At 42.1% G+C, this 21810-nt stretch overlaps 1 protein-coding gene across 3 annotated transcripts in view; it reads left to right on the top strand.

The window, feature by feature from the left end:
* Positions 1 to 21810, top strand: part of LOC114669201 (breakpoint cluster region protein-like) — a 407369-nt gene that overhangs the window by 174345 nt on the left and 211214 nt on the right. The window contains exons 5-14 of one of the 3 annotated variants that reach the window (XM_028825379.2): positions 2418 to 2525; positions 5216 to 5276; positions 9275 to 9327; positions 9532 to 9672; positions 13514 to 13635; positions 16966 to 17134; positions 17484 to 17603; positions 17700 to 17775; positions 20540 to 20644; positions 21459 to 21533. The exons of the other annotated variants lie outside the window; for them this stretch is intronic. Coding sequence (XP_028681212.1) covers positions 2418 to 2525; positions 5216 to 5276; positions 9275 to 9327; positions 9532 to 9672; positions 13514 to 13635; positions 16966 to 17134; positions 17484 to 17603; positions 17700 to 17775; positions 20540 to 20644; positions 21459 to 21533 — 1030 coding nt within the window. The remainder of the gene's footprint in view (positions 1 to 2417; positions 2526 to 5215; positions 5277 to 9274; positions 9328 to 9531; positions 9673 to 13513; positions 13636 to 16965; positions 17135 to 17483; positions 17604 to 17699; positions 17776 to 20539; positions 20645 to 21458; positions 21534 to 21810) is intronic. 3 annotated transcript variants of the gene reach the window in all.

Below are 21810 nucleotides of genomic sequence, written 5' to 3' on the forward strand. Positions count from 1 at the left end.
AAGTACTGGCTGGGCCTAGACATGCTTAGCCTCAGGTGAATGACCTTTTCTGAAGTGCAGGTGGTATGGATACTGGCCATACTACGGACTATCAGCACTTTCTAAATGCAGCCGTTTGAGGGGTTAGTGGAGGGCTGGTGGATAGATTGCTTGGTAAAGGAAAGAACACCACTCTGATAACAAGAAGCAGACCACCGTCCCAGGAAAAAAACGAACCTTACCTAAGGCTATATTCATACTTTTACATTTTAGTTTAAAAATGAAGACTTTAGTGTCCAAGTTTTGCCTTTCATCCACACAAAAACTGAGACTTTTGAAAAAACTGTCTAGAGCTTTACACCTTTGAAGCACCAGCTTGGTGTTTCAGTGAGGACTGAGTGAAAAGCGTACTGACGTGTTTGTGTTTATTATGTAGCCCATCCATGACTGGGTTCTGCTCATTTCAACATCTCATTCCCTGATAGGTTGCTCCCGAGGAAAGAAAACCATATTCCAACATAGTGGACATAAGTCAAGTCAAGTTGGGGAGCATGCACTGGTACATTGCGTTGCCGCACCCACTACACAACGAAACATCTCGTGGGTTGCAACCCCCCAGGCAGACACGCAGTCCAGTCCCACCCTTCGGAAATGACCCTCTATCTGTCGGAGCCAAGTGTTACGTGGGCCCACCCCTTTGTCTGGTCCAGCCACTTGGGTCCCCAACAGTGAGGATCTTACGAGCTGGATCACCCTCGGGGAAACGCACCACATGACTGTAGTGCCGTAACTGACGCTCCCTCACAATGCAGGTCATGTGCCTCATTCGGGACTCCATGAGCAACACAAAGTCAAACCAACGGTACCCAACGATTTTCCAGAGAGACACACAAGAAGGAGTCCAGTCTTTGTCTCAGGTCACTGGATAGCATCTATCTCTCGCAAACATATAGCAAGACAGAAAGCACCAGGACTCTAAAGACTTGGACCTTCGTCCTTTTGCATAGATATCAGGAGCGCCACACACCCCTTTCCAGCAACCTCATGACCCCCCATAAGAAGATATAACAGGAGATGCTTTTCCATGGCATTTGTTATGTTGCTTACCTGTTTGTATATCTACATTGCATTTTATACAGTTTAAGCGCTACATGCATAGGTCGCTACAGCTTTGTGATAAATCCTGTGTCGGGCTAGCAGTGTTACCATCCCTTCAAGGAATTTATTTTTTTTTTTGGCTCTTGCGTACATACACAGTGAAGGTAAATCTCTACATCATTTGTGTTTGACGTTATTTTGGTGTTTTTGGTGTGGAGGGCAATGCTTTTGTATATGATTCAAGTAAGTGTCACAAAACTGAGACATACACAGAAAAAGGTTTGGGGCAGCCACCCATATATTCTGGTATCCTGGCTGCAAAGTCGTTTTCTTAGTCAATGACAGCACTGATGTGCACACAACTGAGTCCAAAACAAGACTGACAAACAGGGGAAAAGGGGAAGACAGGAAGTGAGGTCATAAGGATCGGGCCCATATTCGTTAGCCATTGGTTCGAGCCCGGACGTGACATCACAGGGGCCGGAGCCAGTAAGGTCTCCTTCCATTGGTTCGGTCCCGGAAGTGACGTCAAGAGAGGCAGATGGGATCTCCCGGGAATGGTCTACAGGGAAGAGAGAAAAAGAGTCGGTGCACTCTGCCACCTCCCGGCCTGTTTCAGAACTGCCGTCACTCAAGCCCTTCAGCTGCCTCCCATGCGCACGTGTGTGACATAAGCTTGTGTGGACAGATCCGTTTTGTTTAAAAATGGCATTTGAAATTAAACCCCAGTAGTGTGGGCTTAGCCTTAGCCTAAGGAGAGAGGGACCCACACTTACAGAAAGAAGAAGGCAGTTTGACATGGCAATGTGAGACCATTTTGTCAGTTAAAGTCCATTGTTATCAGTGCAGCCTAATCCCACTCTGCAAAGGCAGGCTTCACTAGTATGTTGTAGACGTGGACTAATTCTTGTCTATGAGTATAGTCGTTTCTTCCAAATCCACTGTATAAAACCAGCTTCTCGGGTAACCTAATCTGCACATCTTGAAGGATGTGGGTAAACTGTATGTTTACAATGAATGGGCACCAAAATTGAACCTCATGTGTGGTAAGTGCTGTCTCATATTGTGAAGATTTAGAATGTTGGTTACCATTCTTCATAAATTAATTAAAATGAGATGAGACAAGGCCATAGGAGTAAACATGACACTTGGGTGAAGTGTTGCTGAGTTAGGATTACAATTAGTCAGAAATGTGAATGTATTAAATCCCACCCGATTCCATAGTGAGACATTTCTTTTACGCATCCTAATCATCTTTCCTGACCCCCTCAGTCTCCTTTAACAAAGTGAATTGTCTGCCTTCTAATTTTTTTTTTTCTGATGTTCTTCCCACTCACCAGGCAAGCCAGCTCGGTGTGTATCGGGCATTTGTGGATAACTATGAAGTTGCTGTGGAAACTGCAGAGAAATGCTGTCAGGCCAATACTCAGTTTGCGGAAATCTCTGAGGTAAGAAGTTGCTTGGCTCTTGGTGCTCGGGCCAGTTGTCACAGTAGCATTCATTCTTTGTAGTTCTGGACAATGCTGTTGTTGCAGGCTTTCTTTTACACAATTCATAGGGCTCTAATAAACAAATGAATCCATCTTGAATTAGGCAGGCGGGTTCAAAGTGGGGTCTTCTTAGGATACCGGTATGCACCCTTGAAAATGTAATTATTAAATTTGTGTAAATGTTTCACAAAGTAAAAGCTTGCTCGTTTGCCAGAGATGTGTATGTTCTTGTAAGCTGGTGCCCACCAGCTGCTAGACTGTGTGTGACACAATCCTACTTTGCCTGCAGGTCCAGGTATTAAGGTTATTGTCATCCTGATAGAGAAAACAAAAAAGATGAAAAGTAGTATAGAGTAAAATGGAAATGGACACCCCTTTGGGTGTATTCACTGTCCAGTAGTGGGGTTATCACTTACATCACAGGTGACACCTGCCAAGTTGAGTCTGTGTCTTCTTTGGCATTATACTGAGCAGTCTACTGTTACTTTAGACAACCGCACCCAGGTGTAAATAAGCTACAAAAAATGAAGAATTGATATTTCTGACAAATTCATCCTTTTAGCAATGTTGCTTTATAGCACTTTCTGCATGTTAGATGGCAACTTCACATATTGTAATCTAAACCAGCAGAGTTTATCAAAGGAGAAAAAAAAAATGTAGAAAAGACAATGGAAAAGGGCACCACTAGAATGGAATGGCATGGAGAAGGGAAATGTCTCATGGTGGCCTTCAGAGAAAGACATAAAAGAGAGTGCCATCCTGCATACATGACTGTGGCAACATGGGGGTGCATGCTTTGTAAGAGCAGTAGGCAGGGGCACCAGCATGACATAACCAGAGTAGGAGCCAGGTGGGAAAGGTGCACTGCTTCCCCAGGACACTAGGAGCAGGTAACGAGACCATCGTTCATTTGTAGAGAATTGTTAACCCTCTCTTTGCAGTGAGTGAGGGCTAGAATGAAATGGCAGATGTGGCAACAGGCAGATGTGGCAACACCTCTTGGCCGCACACACACAGCCATAGAAAGGAGGATCAGAGTCAGTGTTATCCCTCAGATAGGGAGGGTAGCATATGGTCCTTTCTTGGAGAAACAGCGGTTTAATGCCAATTGGAGCTGCATAGATTGGGGCACCATGGGCATTGGATTTAGATCTAGCTTCTGGTGTCCCTAGATCAAAAGAAATGTCATTCCTATGTCTGAAAGTGATTCTGTGTCCTGGCACAAGGTCCTGACTCTCTGTGGTCCTAAAACGTCCCTGGGCATCCTTCATAAAGAGTAGGGAGTATCCCGATGTCCTGGCTAAATTGTCCACTACTGTCTGGTCATTCTGACCCTTTATCACCTATTATAGAAAGGCCAGCCTATGAACCATTGAATATGGGGTTTAATATTTCTAGGGACATTTGGGGGTACTGTGTTCTGTGGGCAATCAGTTTTTCTATTGCTTTAAAACTTGACTGAGAATTACAGACTACCCTCAACCACAAACTGAGGAGATAAGCTGATTGTGTGGTCTCTATTTTCAAAGAATGTGCTACATCAAGAAAGCATAATTGGGCAGATATTGACATAAACAGATTACCTGTGCTTTAATTAGTATTGGACAACAATAACTTGATTAGTCAGCCTCACAATGGGTGTAAGTATTGTGGGGAACAGCCCAGACACAGACAGGTAGACATGATTTAAAGTCACCACACACGTTTATTTACACTGTTTACAAAGTTCAACCTGTGGTGGGCTGGCGCCCTGCCCGGGTTTTGTTTCCTGCCTTGCACCCTGTGTTGGCTGGGATTGGCTCCAGCAGACCCCCGTGACCCTGTAGTTAGGATATAGCGGGTTGGATAATGGATGGATGGACAAAGTTCAACACGCACAAAACCCAGTGCTGCAGCACCAATCACCCTCAGACAAGTCCCTCAAAGCAATGCCATTTCCTTCTCTTCAGGCCGCCTCTTTCCTCTCCTCCCGAGCTCTGTCCACTTCCACCCGACTCTAGCCCTCGAATGGAGGGAGGCGGCCCCTTTTATAACCACCTGGACGTGCTCCAGGTGCCTCCCGACAATCTTCCGCTGGCACTCCCCAGTGTGGCGGAAGTGCCGGCTGCATACCCGGAAGCACTCCGGGTGTCCCTGGTCTTCTTCCTCCCCCAGCACTTCCGGGTGTGGCAGAAGTGTTCTGTATCCTCCATGTTAATGTGTGGATGGGTCTGTGAGCCGATGACAATTCTCAGGTGGCACGGTCTAGTAGTCCAATATAGATATCACAAGCAGTATATAAAATAAAGATGGACTTTGAGTGTATGTCTTTGTGTCTTCTCAAAATATGTCAAAAACTATTTCAGGCAAGACATGCTACATTTACTGGATTTGATGGGAGGCATTCTGAATATTAAAACATCATGGTTTTATTTGTGTTTATTTAATAATTACTTTTCTATTGTTTATCTGAGGTGATGTTCACATGTAACACTTTTTTAGCATTTGCAAAGAAATGTGTTTTGTAATAGGTAAAGAAATGCTTTATATAAAATGATAGATAGATGAATGGCACTATGAATATTGAGATAAATACACCACATAATATATAGAGAGCACTATAGCTAGTTTGATGTGGGTCAATACCTTATTTTTCTTTTCTTTTTCAGAATCTTAAAGTAAGGAGTTCAAAGGATTCCAGAGAGCAGTCAGCCAAAAACTCTCTGGAAGGTAAGGACATTGTTTTATTTTTGGCTGCTTTAAAACAGCATCCAGTCTTTAAAATATTGTTTTTTGATGCAAAGTAAAAAAAAAAATTGTGGATGCAGCTGCTAAAAATATCAGAAATGAAAATGTTGGCTCTGTGTCTTGTGCTTCAATGGTTAGTTTATTTGAATTAACCTCAGCCCATCTGTTGTGAAGCCGAAGTAATAAGCCTGCTTATAAGTCACCTCACCAAAAAGTAGCCAGTGATTTGCATTTAGGCATAAATGTAGGCAACTCATAAGTAGTAAAAGTCATTCAATAAAAAAAAAATAACTTTTGTAAGGACATCTCATCTGAGCAAGATATCATTAGATGTGAATCTGTAATTTACGAAACATCGAGCCAACGAGCTTGAAAGCCACTTTAATTTTCTAACTGAGCCTGCATGGCTATGAAACCTGCTGGCTGGAAGCCTCTGTTCTGGGCACACTTCAGTCCATCAAAAGGCGCTGGAGAAATAAAGTATTATTATTATAATTATTAATTCCATAGGCTCACTGGCTTACTGGATACCCCCTCTGCCACCTAGTCAGGCTTTCATAAATTCAGCCCCAAAAAATATTTAATTTTTGAAAGATTAAAAAATAGATTTTGTGATGCAGTTTTCGGCTATAAACAGAACAGTGAAAAACTGGTGTGTCGCATTGCATAACACTACAAGAAACAGACAAGTGAACACTAGAAAATCTGCATAAGTTAGCTAGTAGATAACAGACAGATCCATCATGATAATAATAATAAAAAAATAAATAACTAAGTGCTGCCCAAATCAGATACTTGTCACAACAGGCCATTGCCAGACTACCAAAGGTAACATCTATGCTTAAAGCATCTATAAAAGAGGAAACTGAGTAAGTGGGACAGAAAAGGCTTCTTCTGCTTGTCCTCCTTGCCCATCACCTCCCATTGTAGAAAACTAACAATCTCTTTTACAATGGACTGTCCCAGACCCAGGTTTAAATAAGGATATGCAGTGTTTGAATAGAGAGGTGTAATTAATAGTACATTTGACAAGAGGAGACCATTCGGTCCATCAAGCCTGTTTATTTAGCAAGTAGCTATGCTGTCCCAATGTATCATCCAGATTCTGCTTCAAATATGTCAAGGTTTCTGCTTCAACTACATGCCTCAGTGGTTTGTTCCAGAGTCTCACAACCCTTTTGTGTAAAGAAGTACTTTCTGGCATTAGTCCTAAACACACTTCCCCTTAATTTCTACAGTTGTCTTATAGTACATGATTCATCCTTTTGCTGGATTTTACTTTATCAATGCATTTGAATATTTTAAATACCTGGATAAGGTCCTCACACAGTCTCTTCTGCTCAAACTAAAACATGTTTAATTCTCTTTGAGTCTGTCACAGCCGGAAAAGGGTGGAGTGCCCTCTCAGGGTTGGGAGCGAGATCCTGCCCCAAGTGGAGGAGTTGAAGTATTTCGGGGTCTTGTTCACAAGTGAGGGAAGAATGGAGCATGAGATCGAAAGGGGGATCAGTGCGGCGTCCGCAGTGATGCGGGCTCTGCATCGGTCTGTCGTGGTGAAAAAGGAGCTGAGCCGCAAGGCAAAGCTCTCAATTTACCAGTCGATCTATGTTCCTACCCTCACCTATGGTCATGAGCTATGGGTAGTGACCGAAAGAACGAGATCGCGAATACAAGCGGCTGAAATGAGTTTCCTCCGGAGGGTGTCTGGGCTTTCCCTTAAAGATAGGGTGAGAAGCTCAGTCATCCGGGAGGGGCTCAGAGTAGACCCGCTGCTCCTCCGCATCGAGAGGAGTCAGATGAGGTGGCTCGGGCATCTGATCAGGATGCCTCCTGGACACCTCCCTGGTGAGGTGTTCCAGGCATATCCAACCGGGAGGAGGCCCCGGGGAAGACCCAGGACATGCTGGAGGGACTATGTCTCCCGGCTGGCCTGGGAACGCCTCAGGATTCTCCTGGAAAAGCTAAAAGAAGTGGCCGGGGAGAGGGAAGTCTGGGTATCTCTACTCAAGGTGCTGCCCCCGCGACCCGACCTCAGATAAGCAGAAGAGGATGGATGGATGGATGGATGGTTGGATGGAGTCTGTCAGAGTAGGACATCTCCTTAAATAGTGGGATACACTTGGTTGCTCTCCTCTGCACGGCTTCTAGTATTGTGGTGAATAGAACTGCACACCATGCTATAGATATTAGTGCATTAACCTCCCTTGACTTATATTGAATAGTTTTTAAGACAAGTTTACATTTTATTTGCCATTTTAATTTCTTCTGTACGTTGCTTTGAAAAAGGTGTCAAAATAAACCCTAAATCCTTTTCAGTGGTTGCCTCCTGTGTGACAGTGTCTCCCATCCACTATTTATAATTGATGTTCCTTTTGCCCACGTGTAACACTCTGCACTTTTCTTTCTCCTCCACACCTCCCAGCAAGTGTTGTCCACCGCCTCCCAACTCTAACTCTTTGGGCAAAGTAGAAGGCTCTTTTAAACCTGACTCAGGAGTACTGTCAGTGACTAAGCCATAGTTTCCAGGAAGCACATCAAATCAGGTGGAACTCAGCTCCCACTAGCTCCCCATGGTTGCCCCCATGGAACCCAACAGGGCAGAGATAAATTGGAAATATATTAAAAGAAATTTTCTCTTCAACTAGGATCTCTAAGTATTCAAACAATCAAACCAACCTGAAGAACCAGGCAGGAGGAAGCTTGTTCATTGCGTCTTCAGTTTCTCTTCATGCAGAGTGATACACTGTGTGATGGAATGGTCACAGAATGATGACCGAGGCTTATAGTTATTGATAACTGATTTTGCTTAACAGTGCTGAGTTAATCCTGACATTTGCTCTGATTGGGAAACCAAACAGAGTGTATATACCCCAAAATAAAAGTCTTAACTCCACTATATTTGTGGACTTGTTTGTATTTCTTAAGTTCAGTTCTTCACCTTCTTTTATGAAAATTTCTGTGTACGTGACGATTGTTAATGCTTATTGGGTAAATGATAGAACATGACATCATCCAATTTATTGAATCATCCCCTGGAACATTCTGTTTGTTTAATTAACCATTTCAGCAGTCTCTTCATGCTTTTCTGTAAGATAAATTAATTTTACCCCTTGTTTCATTTATTTTTTTCCCACATCTGTGGGGATCCATACAGGGGCTTGCCACAAGGGATGCTACCACCAAGTGTATGGAGGGATGACCTGTGTATGGCAGGCAGTCTCCAAATGTGCCACATTTCTTCTGGTATCCCAAGTAGCAAAGGGACTAACCAATCCAGTCAGGATGCCAATCAGTTGAAGTCATCTGTCCATTATGTTGGCCTTCCAGCCCACTGAGGAAGTCCCATCCATTGTTGCTAGGATGTCAGTCTCAGTGGCCAAGCTGCTGTGGTGCCCCTTCATGTTGGAATGTCACAATTCCTTTCCTTACCGTCCGTTATACAGGCTTTAGGTTACATAAGGGAACAGAGCCCATCTTGATTTAGAAGCCAGTCCATCCATTACAACATAAATCGGCAAAATATTTTTGAATGGATTATCTGACTTTTCTATCATAGAAGAAATGTTTTGGTAATAAATTATATTTTGGCAAAGTTGTTTAAAGGTTGCAGATTCATTATCCTCTCGTCAGTAGTTTTGCTTCCTGGCTATAGGCAGAATTTGGCCTTCATGTGATGCCTTCACTGATGATAACGTCTCAGTGAGTGGTGACCCAGTGGAGTTTTGGCACTTTCTAGAAGGTGACACACAGAGTAGAGTAAAGCATATCAACAAATTTTGTAGGAGGTATAAGTTCATTTATAAAGGACTTCTTCCAAAATCTCAAAATGTCTGTGCTTTATACCTTGAAATAAAACTGAAAATGTGTTCTCTTCCGGAGTAGTGTTTTTTAAGCCACGTTGTTTTTATATTTTTATTGTGGAAACTTTATACTCTGTCTTTGTGGCCTCTTGTCTTATTTTTATTTTTATTTTTTTTCAGCACTCCTTTACAAACCAGTAGACCGAGTCACCCGCAGCACTCTTGTTCTACATGTAAGTGAATCCTTTTAAGGAGGCAGACATTTGGGAATCTCCCAAGTAGCCCTGCCTGAGTTTTATTTAAGAAAAACACCTTTATGTCATGCTACAGTTTCATTTCAGAATTTAAAGTGCAGCCTGCTCCTTTATGTGGATATAAGAAACAGCTTGAGCGTACGGTTAAGATGTTGATTACAGCTCTTGACTTATCCTGTGCAGGATTTGCTGAAACACACCCCAGCGAGCCATCCTGACTACCCACTGCTACAAGATGCCCTTCGTATCTCCCAGAACTTCCTTTCCAGTATCAATGAGGAGATCACACCACGCAGGCAGTCCATGACTGTCAAGAAGGGAGAGGTGAGTCCACCCTGGCTATAGTCCACTGCAGAGTTTCTGTTCTTCTCTTTTTGTGCCGGTCTTAGTTTCTTTTCAAGGGGTTATGTGTCATGGGGTGGTTTCTCACTGGAGTAGGCAGCCCAAAGAATGAAATAATCAGAATTTAAAAAAAAACAAATACTGCATCAATGCAGATCAGCCCATAGGCAGGAGAGGTCCTCTCTCATTTTCCTGCCGATTTCCTTTCAGGATTGTTATGTCCTTAAAAAAATAAGGAGTGATGTGGACAGTTAGCAAACAATATTTTGATTTATATTTGAGTTGTAGCAGAATGAACTTTATATTGCATGGCACAATGAGAGCCGCCAGCCCCGACCCACACATGCATGCAGCCTCCCAGTCTGGCTGTTTTTTTTAATTGGCTACCCGCTTTTACTTTCAGCGAACAGCGAAATGCCATTCCCTAGTGAGTGCTGGCAGCCGGACTGTGGGTTTAAATTGATAACACTTCTGCATAATGCATTGTTTATTCTAATAAACGACCCGACTTCAGACAGCGTGCCTTTAATTCATTATTAATCATCATGTGTAACACACTTCTCTAGGATGTTGTTAAGAGGCACATTGGATTTTCTGAAGTTGATGACACCATGCACCTTTAAAGAGGGGCAGTGCACTTTTACATTGCACATCAAATATTGAAGAGTTTACTCAAGATGAAAAGATTTTGGGTATCCACTTTAAAATTATTACAGGCTGCTGTTTAATGAGCTGCTTTGTATTTGCCTCTTTCACACAAGCAGCACTGAATCCCCATTTGTTCGTTTGTTTGCTATATTTTCTGATGTCCTTGTTCCTGTGTAGTTGAATTGCATTCCTGCAGCATCAAGCACAAAGCAATAATAATTGACAGCTTTTGACTGTAAAATAAAAATAAATTGGTAAGATAGATATACAGTGGAACCTCGGGTCACGACTGTAATTCGTTCCAAAACTCTGGTCGTGACTCGAAGTATTTTCCCCCATAGGATTGTATGTAAATACAATTAATCCGTTCCGGACTGTACGAGCGGTATGTAAATATATATTTTTTTAAAGATTTTTAAGCACAAAAATAGTTAATTATACCATGGATTGCACAGTGTAATAGTAAACTAAATGTAAAAACATTGAATAACACTGAGAAAACTAACATTGGAAGAGTTCACACTATAGCCTTACGAACCGATCACTGTAAACACTTTTTTTAAATGACATGTGAGCAAGCCACGGTACAACTGTGAGACGCGCAGCACTCGCCGGCTACAACGTAACAATAATAATTTCCGGAACGTGCTATTACGTTGTCATTCATTTTACCCACTGTCTTTCTTTCATTCATATGTTACGTAGGCATGTACCTTTTATCTTCGGCAATCTCATTCTCTAACCAGGCCTCAGGAGCTAACCAGCGTAACACTGTCCACCACCCCTTTCGTTATTCCGGCACATTGTTGACATCCGTGAGTAACAACAACGTACTAAACTGGAAGGTGGTCTACGCATGTGTGGAATTCGCGGACAAACAAAGATCAAGATCCAAATGAAGATTATATATAAAGATTAGTTAATTTAAAGCACAACAATATGTTTAGCTTGAATGTCTGTGTTTTGAGGTGTGACTGGAGTACTACAGTCTTCAGTACTATAAGCCTGGAGGAGATTCTTAATGCAATGCCTATGTTTTAGCTGTCTCTCTACTGCCATCTAGTGCTTCTTCTTCTAATTCATTTGTGGACAAACAAAGATCAAGATCCAAATGAAGATTATATATAGAGATTTTAACTCGTCTTGCAAAACACTCGTAAACCAAGTTACTCACAAACCGAGGTTCCACTGTACTTCAATTAAAGGTTGGATTTTTCTCTTTTTTAAGTTGTAAGCCTATATTTTTTGGGGAAATAAAAATAATTTATCAGAAGCCTAAGAACACATCTTAACCAGGGGTGCCAATAATCGTAGTGTTTTATGGGTTTTTATGCCCCATGTTGCACTGTGTATATAATGTGTGCAGGGAATGCCAGTCTCTTAACAAACAGCATGTGACATGGTGGTGACAAACAAAAACCTGCCAGCAGAAAGCTTTGGTCTTGAGCATATGCCAGGTGCCAAACGGTTCACCTTCAGAATGAGTAGGGGTTACAAGAGTGTGAAACTGATCAAGTGGATTGCTGTGTGTTTGTAATCAAACCATGAAAGGGGCAATGGAGACATCTTTTCATTGGTGGGCTCCAGGTGGTTTCTTATGAAGAAGCGGATTTGTGTCTTTTTAAACATCTCTTTTAGTTGGATTTCTTGTTTACTGAGCAACACTATTCAGTCTATGGATTAAATAAAATGTGACATTTTACACATTGTAGGTTTTGAGTCTGTCTGTACAAAGTGTATTTCTCATCATTTTCTGGTAGAACCTAATAATACATTTTTACATTTTATGTAAAATAAAAATAAATAACTACAGTAAATAAGCATGGCCTAGTTTATGAGCATGGCCAAATCAGTAGTGTTCTGCTTCCTTTCAGGTAAATATAAACACTGGGGTTTGAGAATTTGTAGAAGTTGATCTTTGTATACACACACAAATGCGCAGACATATAGCTCTTAAGTTATTCTTACTGTATTTCTTCTGAAGCTATTATGGGCATTGGCCTCCACGTTATTGCCTAGGTCTTAGGCAGCCTGATAGCAAAAGATGAAATTAACACTCTTTCAGAAAATACATATTTTCAATCATGTATGGCACAAGACCATTTGTATACTTGTTGCTTTGATATCCCTTTGTGAGCGGGTCGAGGCAGCACCCTGATGCCCTGTGTTTGAGCTGTCTTTGCTGCGGCACGAGGCTCTGCTTGGCTAATTCTTTAGTCTGTGAACTGCCTAGCGTTTGCGCAGCAGGGCTCGGGGATGTCATCTGCTGTTGCTCACTGCTTCTGAAACAATCTACTTGCTTATAATCTGGCAGGAGCCTCAGAGTTAATGCCTCTGTGGTATGGTGAGATTCTGTTCATCTGCACTGACCAGCCGTCATCTGTAATACAATAATCTGCCACATCCTCACTTGTCATGGCTTGCAGACGGCTCAGTGCAGTGTCATAAAGTGCCAGCAGCCTCTTTATTCGATGTATGCTCCTTCCTGGCCACCATGGATTACCATGCATGCATCTTCCTTCTGCGAATTGGGCCTTTTTCCCACATATTGATGCTGCCTTCTTTGTTATCATGTTGTTTACTGTGTAGTGTTGTACGGCATTGTGGATTAGGCAGGATGATTAAAATAAAGTCACCACAAACCAGTGTCTTCCTGTTTATCTTGCTCCAGTCTTATTTCTATGCAGAACAATTCCCAGCCCATAATAATAGGACACAATGAAAATAGGCAAACTCAGCAGTGCCCTCTGGTGGCGTCCAGTTATGTCTGCATTCAGTATACCCTCTTGTGGCTCATTTTGCAATTACTGTAACATTTTAATAATGTTGTGTTCTATTGGCATTTAAGGAACAGACATCAGTTTGTTTTATAATTTAGTATTTGTGATTTTACATTTTTTTATTTTATTCTGGGTGAAACTAGTTCCTGAGTCTAGTGCTCTTTTTAATTTATTTTATCAAAAAAATCTTTAGATGTGATATAGCTGTGTCATAACAATGATTTATGAAGTCATTAGCCGGACTTCTCCTCATTATACCCTGTGACTTAAATCTTGGAGCAGTTTACTTGAGTCTTGTGTGTTCTCTACACAGGACCGAGCGAGTCTCATTGAAGTGTCCAAAACATGCAACTCTAAATGTTTTAAGCTTCTTTCCATTGTGTTTTTCTGCTTAGCATCGACAGCTTCTGAAAGACCGTTTCATGGTGGAGTTGGTCGAAGGGGCACGGAAACTGCGTCATGTCTTCCTGTTCACCGACCTACTGCTTTGTGCCAAAATGAAAAAACAAATTGGAGGGTAAGTGTGCCTCTGACTTCATGAAGAGCAGTCATGTTGTGTTAGTAGGTGAACAACAATTCTAAGATAAAAACTGTAAAATAGACTTGGCTTAATAAGAAGTCTGCTGCAAAGTTCCATCCATGAAACCCTCACCAGGGGGTTGTATTTCAACTGACCTGGCAATCAGAAGCAGGGGTTCATTTCACTACATTAATTATGCTTTAATGTGCATTGTCTTGTTACAGTCATATGAAAAAGTTTGGGAACCCCTCTCAGCCTGCATAATAATTGACTCTCCGTTCAACAATAAAGATAACAGTGGTCTGTCTTTCATTTCCTCGGAACATCTGAGTACTGCGGTGTTTTCCAAACAAAGATTTTTAGTGACGCAGTATTTAGTTGTATGAAATTAAATCAAATGTGAAAAACTGGCTGTGCACAAATGTGGGTCCCCTTGTCATTGTGCTAATGTGAATGCCTGTCACTGCTCAATGCTGATTACTTGCTTGATGAGCTCGTTAAGCCTTGAACTTCATAGACAGGTGTGTCCAATCATGAGATATAAAGGGATTTAAGGTGGTCAATTACAAGTTGTGCTTCCTTCCCTTTGAGTCTCCTCTGAAGAGTGACAGCATGGGATCCTCAAAGCAACTCTCCAAAGATCTGAAAACAAAGATTGTTGAGTCTCCTGGTTTAGAGGAAGGCCACAAAAAGCCATCTCAGAGGTTTAAACTGTCAGTTTCAACTGTAAGGAATGGAATCAGGAAATGGAAGGCCACAGGCACAGTTGCTGTTAAATCCAGCAGGTCTGGCAGGCCAAGAAAAATACAGCAGCGGCATATGTGCGGGATTGTGAGAATATTGACAGACAACCCACAGATCACCTCCAAAGACCTGCAAGAACATCTTGCTGCAGATGGTGTATCTGGACATCGTTCTACAATTCAGCGCAATTTTCACAAAGAACATCTGTATGGCAGGGTGATGAGAAAGAAGTCCTTTCTGCACTCACACCACAAACAGAGTCGCTTGTCGTATGCCAATGCTCATTTGGACAAGCCAGATTCATTTTGCAACAAAGTGCTTTGGACTGATGAGACAAAAATGGAGTTATGTGGTCATAACAAAAAGCGGTTTGCATGGCAGAAGGAGAACACCGCATTCCAAGAAAAACACCTGCTACCTACTGTCAAATTTGGTGGAGGTTCCATCATGCTGTGGAGCTGTGTGGCTAGTTCAGGGACTGGGGGCCCTTGTTAAAGTCGAGGGTCGGATGAATTCAACCCAATATCAACAAGTTCTTCAGGATAATGTTCAAGCATCAGTCACAAAGTTGAAGTTGCGCAGGGGTTGGATATTCCAACAAGACAATGACCCAAAACACAGTTTGAAATCTACAAAGGCATTCATGCAGAGGGAGAAGTACAATGTTCTGGAATGGCCGTCACAGTCCCCTGACTTGAATATCATTGAAAATCTATGGGATGATATGAAGCAGGCTGTCCATCAAATTGAGCTGAACTGGAGAGATTTAGTATGGAAGAAGGGTCAGAAATACCTCCATCCAGAATCAGACACTCATCAGAGGCTATAGCAGGACAGCGTCTAGAAGCCAAAAGGAGGCTCAACTAAGTACTGATGTCATATCTCTGTTGGGGTGCCCACATTTATCCATCTGTCTAATTTTGTTATGATGCATATTGCATATTTTCTGTTAATCCAATAAACTTAATGTCACTGCTTAAATCCTACTGTTACCGTAAGGCATGTCAGATATTAAAAGGAAGTTGCTACTTTGAAAGCTCAGCCAATGAGAGACAAAATTCCAAAGAATTAAGAGGGGTTCCCAGACTTTTTCATAGGACTGTATGGATGATGTCCAGATACTCCCAGAGCCATATCCCAAACACCTTACCCAAGCTGCTCCTGGAGAATTTTTCGAATGTCAAAAGTGATATTTAAGATTAAACATTATACTACATCTTCTCTCTTTGTTACAAACTCACAGGAGTAAATTTAAATAGATGCCCAAACCTCACAAATGACAGGTTAATGGTTTTACTCCCAATAACATCCTCCTTACCAACTGTAGAAAGTGTGAACATTGCTACCCAACAAAGGATCCTCTCTTTGGTGATTACGCCACCTTTCTTACCTTAATAGTTACAACTAAAGCTTGTAGCCTCCGCTTAGATGGAGAAATGCATTGAGTGTATTATTAACTGTTCATGACTTTAACAGAAGTCCAATAATAATTCACCCCTTTGATTCAGATCAGGCAGACCCTAATAAGGCCATAAGAAGCTATTTGGAGCCACTGTGTGGGGTCACCATTTGCAAGACCAAAGATGGCAGTAGTCTACAATCCCATGTGATTGATAGGCATGTGTGGAACAAAATGTAGGTCACACCCATGATTATAAAGTCCTTGTTAATTGGATTTTTTGGGATTTGTCTTATCCTCTGAATGTTTGCCTCTTCAGTCTTTGTCAGGGCACTTTATTTGAGAAGGTGCATGGGTGGAATGTTGGCTCTGAGGCTAAGGATCTGTGCTGGTATCACGCTGGTTGCTGGTTCATATCAGCTACTACCAGAAGGGATCCTACTCCATTGGGCCCCTGAGCAAGGCTGTTCACCTTAAATTTGCTCCAGATGGCACTGTACAATGGCTGACCTACAAAGGTTATACAAATAGACAACACTATTGCTTTGCAGTAAGGAGATTGTGGGTTCACTTCCCGGGTCCTCCCTGCATGGAGAGTACATTGAGTTGTGAGAATAGCGCTGTATAAATGTAAAGAATTAAGAAGTTATTTGTAGGTTTTGAAGCAGCGCCATCAACTCACTGCTGACTCTTTTTTGTGCCAAGTAACAGGCGATGACAGTAAACCCTAAGGCTGTGTCCACGCATTGTGCATTATTATCCCATTCACCAAAAAGTGAACCAGAACCTGACCAGTGTGACTATACTCTGTGTTTAATGAAACTCAAATCTGTGCTCACAGAGTTAGTGCAGTTACAAAATAAAAAGAACGGAATTCTGAAGGACCAAGTTTGCCCACCCCTCCTGTAATGCCTTTTTAGTTATTGTGCACACATAGCTTCACAATAGCAAGCAAACTGGCCTCATGTATTTGTGCCATTATGAGAACAGTGTGTTGTTGCTTTAGATCTGAATTCAAACTCCATCTGTCCATCCGTTATCCAACCCCGCTATATCCTAACACAAGGTCATGGGGGTCTGCTGGAGCCAATCCCAGCTAACACAGGGCACAAGGCAGGAAACAAATCCCGGGCAGGGCGCCAGCCCACCGCAGTGAATTAAAATTCGTCTTGTTTTTTTTGCAGGAGAAGTCAGCAGTACGACTGTAAGTGGTACATCCCATTAGCTGACCTCAGCTTCCAAACTGTGGATGAAACTGATTCCTCTCCCAGCATCCCACAGATACCAGACGAGGAGATCGATGCCATGAAAATAAAAATATCACAAATCAAGAATGAGATTCAGAGGGAGAAGGTATAAAGCTTTATTTTTATAATGGTCACAAAACGTGTAGTTCTCCAGCAGCGTGGCCTAACAGCTATGGCGTTACAGCTTAAAAAACAATGGTGCCTTTTTCACCTCTCAGTAAGACTGTCTCTGTGGCTCAAAGGAAGTTGCATGACATGAGTCTGCCTCATATTTAAAATATACCGTACGTGTGAACAATTGTACTGTAGCTTAGTGTTCTTAAAGATTCTTGGTTTACACCTCAGAAAAACAATCAATTTTTAAGAAGCGTACTTGTTTGTATTTTTCTTGTTAAATTGTAGCTGAGCTTCTCCCACAATTGTTCTTAACCCACTGCTCCCCACTTTGCCCACAGAAAGCTAACAAAGGGAGTAAGGTGATAGAGAGACTAAAGAAGAAGCTGTCAGAGCAAGAGTCACTGCTGCTGCTGACGTCACCTAACATGGCCTTCAGAGTACACAACCGGAATGGCAAGGTGAGTTGGGATTGTGAATGTGAAAGTGTCACAACCAACCCTGACCGCCTGTGCTCTGCCCTTTTAAACTCTTCGTGTTTTCTATGTTCATTTCAGAGCTACATGTTCCTGATCTCTTCGGACTATGAACGAGCAGAGTGGAGGGAACTCATTCGAGAGCAGCAAAAGAAATGCAAGTATTTTTTGGAAGGTGGATGCTTAAAATGCCATGCTGAATGTATGCTCCTGAGAACCTGGGCTTACTTTATTAGAAATTCAGATGTATTCTGCACACTCAAAAGTATACAACATCTAAAGTCATGACTGTCAGTGTGCAGTCTGTCCAAGCAGCAGCGAGTTTTCACTGAATTAGTGCAACGTTGGTATCATTTTGAATGTGGCCTAAATGTCTTGTTTAACCAGAACTGCATAGAGAAGTCAAATCAATGTTATTTATGGAGCACATTTAAAACAACAGAAGCACATGGCACGGTGCATTTTTCTTTTTAGTTTTAATTTAACACACATTTATACGTTTTTCTTATTGCATATACAGGCAATCCTCGGGTTACGTACGACTGTAGGTTTGTACTTAAGTTGAATTTGTATGTAAGTCGGAACAGGTACATAAATTTAATAAATGCTAATGTTGACTGACTGTAACCAAGTGCTCTGCCAATGAATGATGGAGTTTCACCTCTCTCTGACCGTTTTATTATTTCTACTTTATTTTCAATGGTGATGGTTTTTCTCTTCTTTACTGTACCACCAGCACTTGCATCAGATTTGTGTTTCAGAGACATTGTTGAAGGGTGAAGACAAAAGATTAAGATGAGCTCTTCTGCACAGCACTGTACACGCTATCACAGCAGGAAGGCACCCGTCGTCAGCACGTCTGGTGTACTGACGAGAGACGACTTCCTGCTATGTGCGTAACAGTACGAGCAGGCTTGCTATTGAGAATGAATGGAGGCGGCGAGGGGCGGTTCATCACCAGCCCACCTCACAGTCACCTCCACTACAGTATGCTGCCTGCAGCATCCCCCCCACCGAGAACGAACAGGGTGCGGCCAAAGGCGGGTAGTGAATCGCCCCCATTCTATAGGCAGCCATCCAATGCACACTACAATGCTACGCCCCGTTCACCCTCAATGGCCTCCGTTCAGCCACAACCGGGTCACCGCTTGCAGCGTTACTGGCCGCCAACCGAGAACAAACAGGGCAGCCATGTGTGGTGGGCGGGCAGTGAAATCGCTTGCCACCAGGAGCTGCCCGAGGGACACTACACTGCGCGAGCAGCGAAATCACCCCCCTCCAGCCTCCGTCCAGCCGCCCACCAAGAATGAATGGGGCAGCCATGTGTGGTGGGCGGGCAGTGAAACCGCTTGCCACCGGGAGCCGCCCAAGGGACACTACACTGCGCGGGCAGCGAAACTGCCTCCGTCCAGCCACCTCTTGCAGTGTCCCCAGGCCGAAGATGAAAGGAGCGGCAGTTACTGAGGTGCATGCGTCGCAGCTGCGGCCCATTCGTAAGTCACATGTGTGTAATCTGGGGACTACCTATATATATATATATATTCCGTTTCTTCAGGTTGGAGCAAATTACATATTTGTTATTTATGATTAATTTCTGTGGTTGGTAAGGCAAATGAGCTTTACAATTGAGTTATAAGTCTTTCTAACTGTTGGCCGTGTCACTGTAAAGTGACTCCATCTGCTTGAAAATAACTGGCCAGCAAGAAACAGAACGTGTCCCTGTAAGCTACAAGACCGGAAAGCAGTGCCAGCACATAAAAGAGATCTTTGAAGAGGCTGATTTACTGTGCCAGGCACCGTAGAATGAAAAAACAGGGATTTAGATCTGAAGATGCAAATTTACCAGAATTTTGGTTACTGCTTTCATATAAAAGGATGAAGTTCACCCATTCCATAGTTTCATAAGTTTTATGTGCCACAAAATTAAAATTAGTGTCATTTGAACATTAGAAAAAACTTAAGACAATATCAGGAAATTCAGCCTAACAAAGCTCTCCAGTCCTGCCCACCTAAAGCATTCACTGAAGGTCAACGGTGAGGAGATGGAGGGCAAAGTGCAGACATGGTGGCACTTGAGATATGAGAAGCTACATTGAAGGGAGCATTCTTGAGTGTAGCAGTAGTGAGACTGTGTGTAAGTATCTCCCTGATTGGCATATCATTCTGGTAAAAGGGAGTCTTACTATTTTGAAGCCCTACAGTTTTTAAAATCTCTTTCTAGCAGTGCTACCCTTCTAAGACGGGTTGAAATCTAATGAATCCACACAGACCTCGGTGTTAATGTTCTCAGTGCACCTTGCAATGCGTTTGTCAAGGTTATATACTATTTGGTATGGGATTCCTTTTATTGGCTAACTAAAAAGATTACAATATGCAAGCTTTCGAGGCAACTCAGGCCCCTTCTTCAGGCAAGATTTCAGGCCTGAGTTGCCTCGAAAGCTTGCATATTGTAATCGTTTTAGTTAGCCAATAAAAGGTGTCATTTTGCTTGGCTTTTCTCTACATTCATAATGGCTAACACGGTACAACACCCTAGTATGGGATTCCTAAAAGCAATGTTAATGTTTGTGATGTGCCATCTTTTGAAATAACATACAATGCAATTTATTACAAAAAATTGTTTGCATTGCACCAACTCTTGGTATGACAGAGACATCGCAACCAGACAGACAAACAGACGCTTATCCTTTTATTAAGGTGGGCAATATACAATGACCAGGTGAAATAAACAGAAAAACAAACAGTCATTTCTGATTATTAGAAGGCATCATAAGCCTACATGGCATGTCTTGGTCAGCCTGTTCATTTGTGGTTTGTGAGCAATTTCATAAAAGTTTACTTTAATAAAAGGCCCTTAAGGATAGAAGGTTGATCAAATCTTTGTATTTCATCTCATTGATTTTATCGTTGCTGGCTTGCAGGTTTTAAAAGCTTCTCACTGACATCTGTGGAGCTTCAGATGTTAACCAACTCCTGTGTGAAGCTTCAGACGGTCCATAGTATCCCACTGACCATATACAAGGAAGGTAAGGACAGTCCTATAAAGTGATTTTCTGGGGGCTCGTGAATTTTATTTATTTTTTTAATCTTTTTCCAGTTCTCAGCATGACCTTTGTGTGTTACCTACTGTGGCATTTGTCAGTACATCTTTATGTTGTTCGCATTACCACAGATAATCAGAAAGTACCTTAAAGGAACAATCAACAGCAGTGTCTGGAACAAACTCCAACCCTGAGAGACGCTGCAAATTCAGGTTCCTGAACATGCACTGCTAATTTTAGTTATCATATGTTTCAAAGGGGCCTTTGCCTGTGTGACCACTCTCTCCCAACTATCTCCCCTCCAAAATAAACAGAAATCATGCACCTGTTCTTCAATCCTGTACTTTGTACGCTGAAAGTTTCTCTTCCTTGTGGTGCATTACCATCCTTAACGTCATCCTTATAGCCATTGCCTCCTGCCTCAAAATTCAAATGTTATGTGACTCGGGTCGCTCCGACCCCAATTTGATTGTATTATCCATTTTATTCAAGAGTTGCTTGCAGGGTCTGAGATTGTACTTTGAAATTACTGAAGCTGTTACACCGCTAGGCCAGCCTGAACCTCCGATCCATGAGCTCTCTTGCCTTTTTTCCTTTATTACACAGCTGGGTTTATATATCTTCTGGTCAAGCGCGCCCTTAGGTTTTTTCCTTTACTAACCTTAGACACACCATTCTGACGAGACCTTCCCTGGTCTTATTACATTATTCAGGGCATGATATAGAATAGAATAAAAACTCTCATGGTTTTCAGTAATATAGACATATTGGAGAAACTCTTGCTCTTTTATTTCTGCAGATGATGAATCTCCTGGACTCTATGGGTTTTTGAGTGTTATTGTTCATTCCGCTTGTGGGTTGAAACAGAGCTTAAGTAAGTATGCCTTAAAAATAATGGTTTTGATGTCATCTTCAGTTGAGTAAACAGGCTTGAAAATAGGCTCTGGCTTCAAGATATCTATCTGGCAATATTGTACTGTACATGCCACCTAATGTTCTTATTATAATGTGTTACCTGCCTAATTTTAATTCATTGTGCATTTGAAATTGTCATAAAATACTGCGTTTAATCAAAAATTACAATATTTAATCTAACCTGGATATAAACATTTTCTAAAAAATAGTAAAAGCTTTATAACTACTCTGTAGTT

This window comes from Erpetoichthys calabaricus, chromosome 18, assembly GCF_900747795.2.
Source record: "Erpetoichthys calabaricus chromosome 18, fErpCal1.3, whole genome shotgun sequence".
NCBI lineage: Eukaryota > Metazoa > Chordata > Cladistia > Polypteriformes > Polypteridae > Erpetoichthys > Erpetoichthys calabaricus.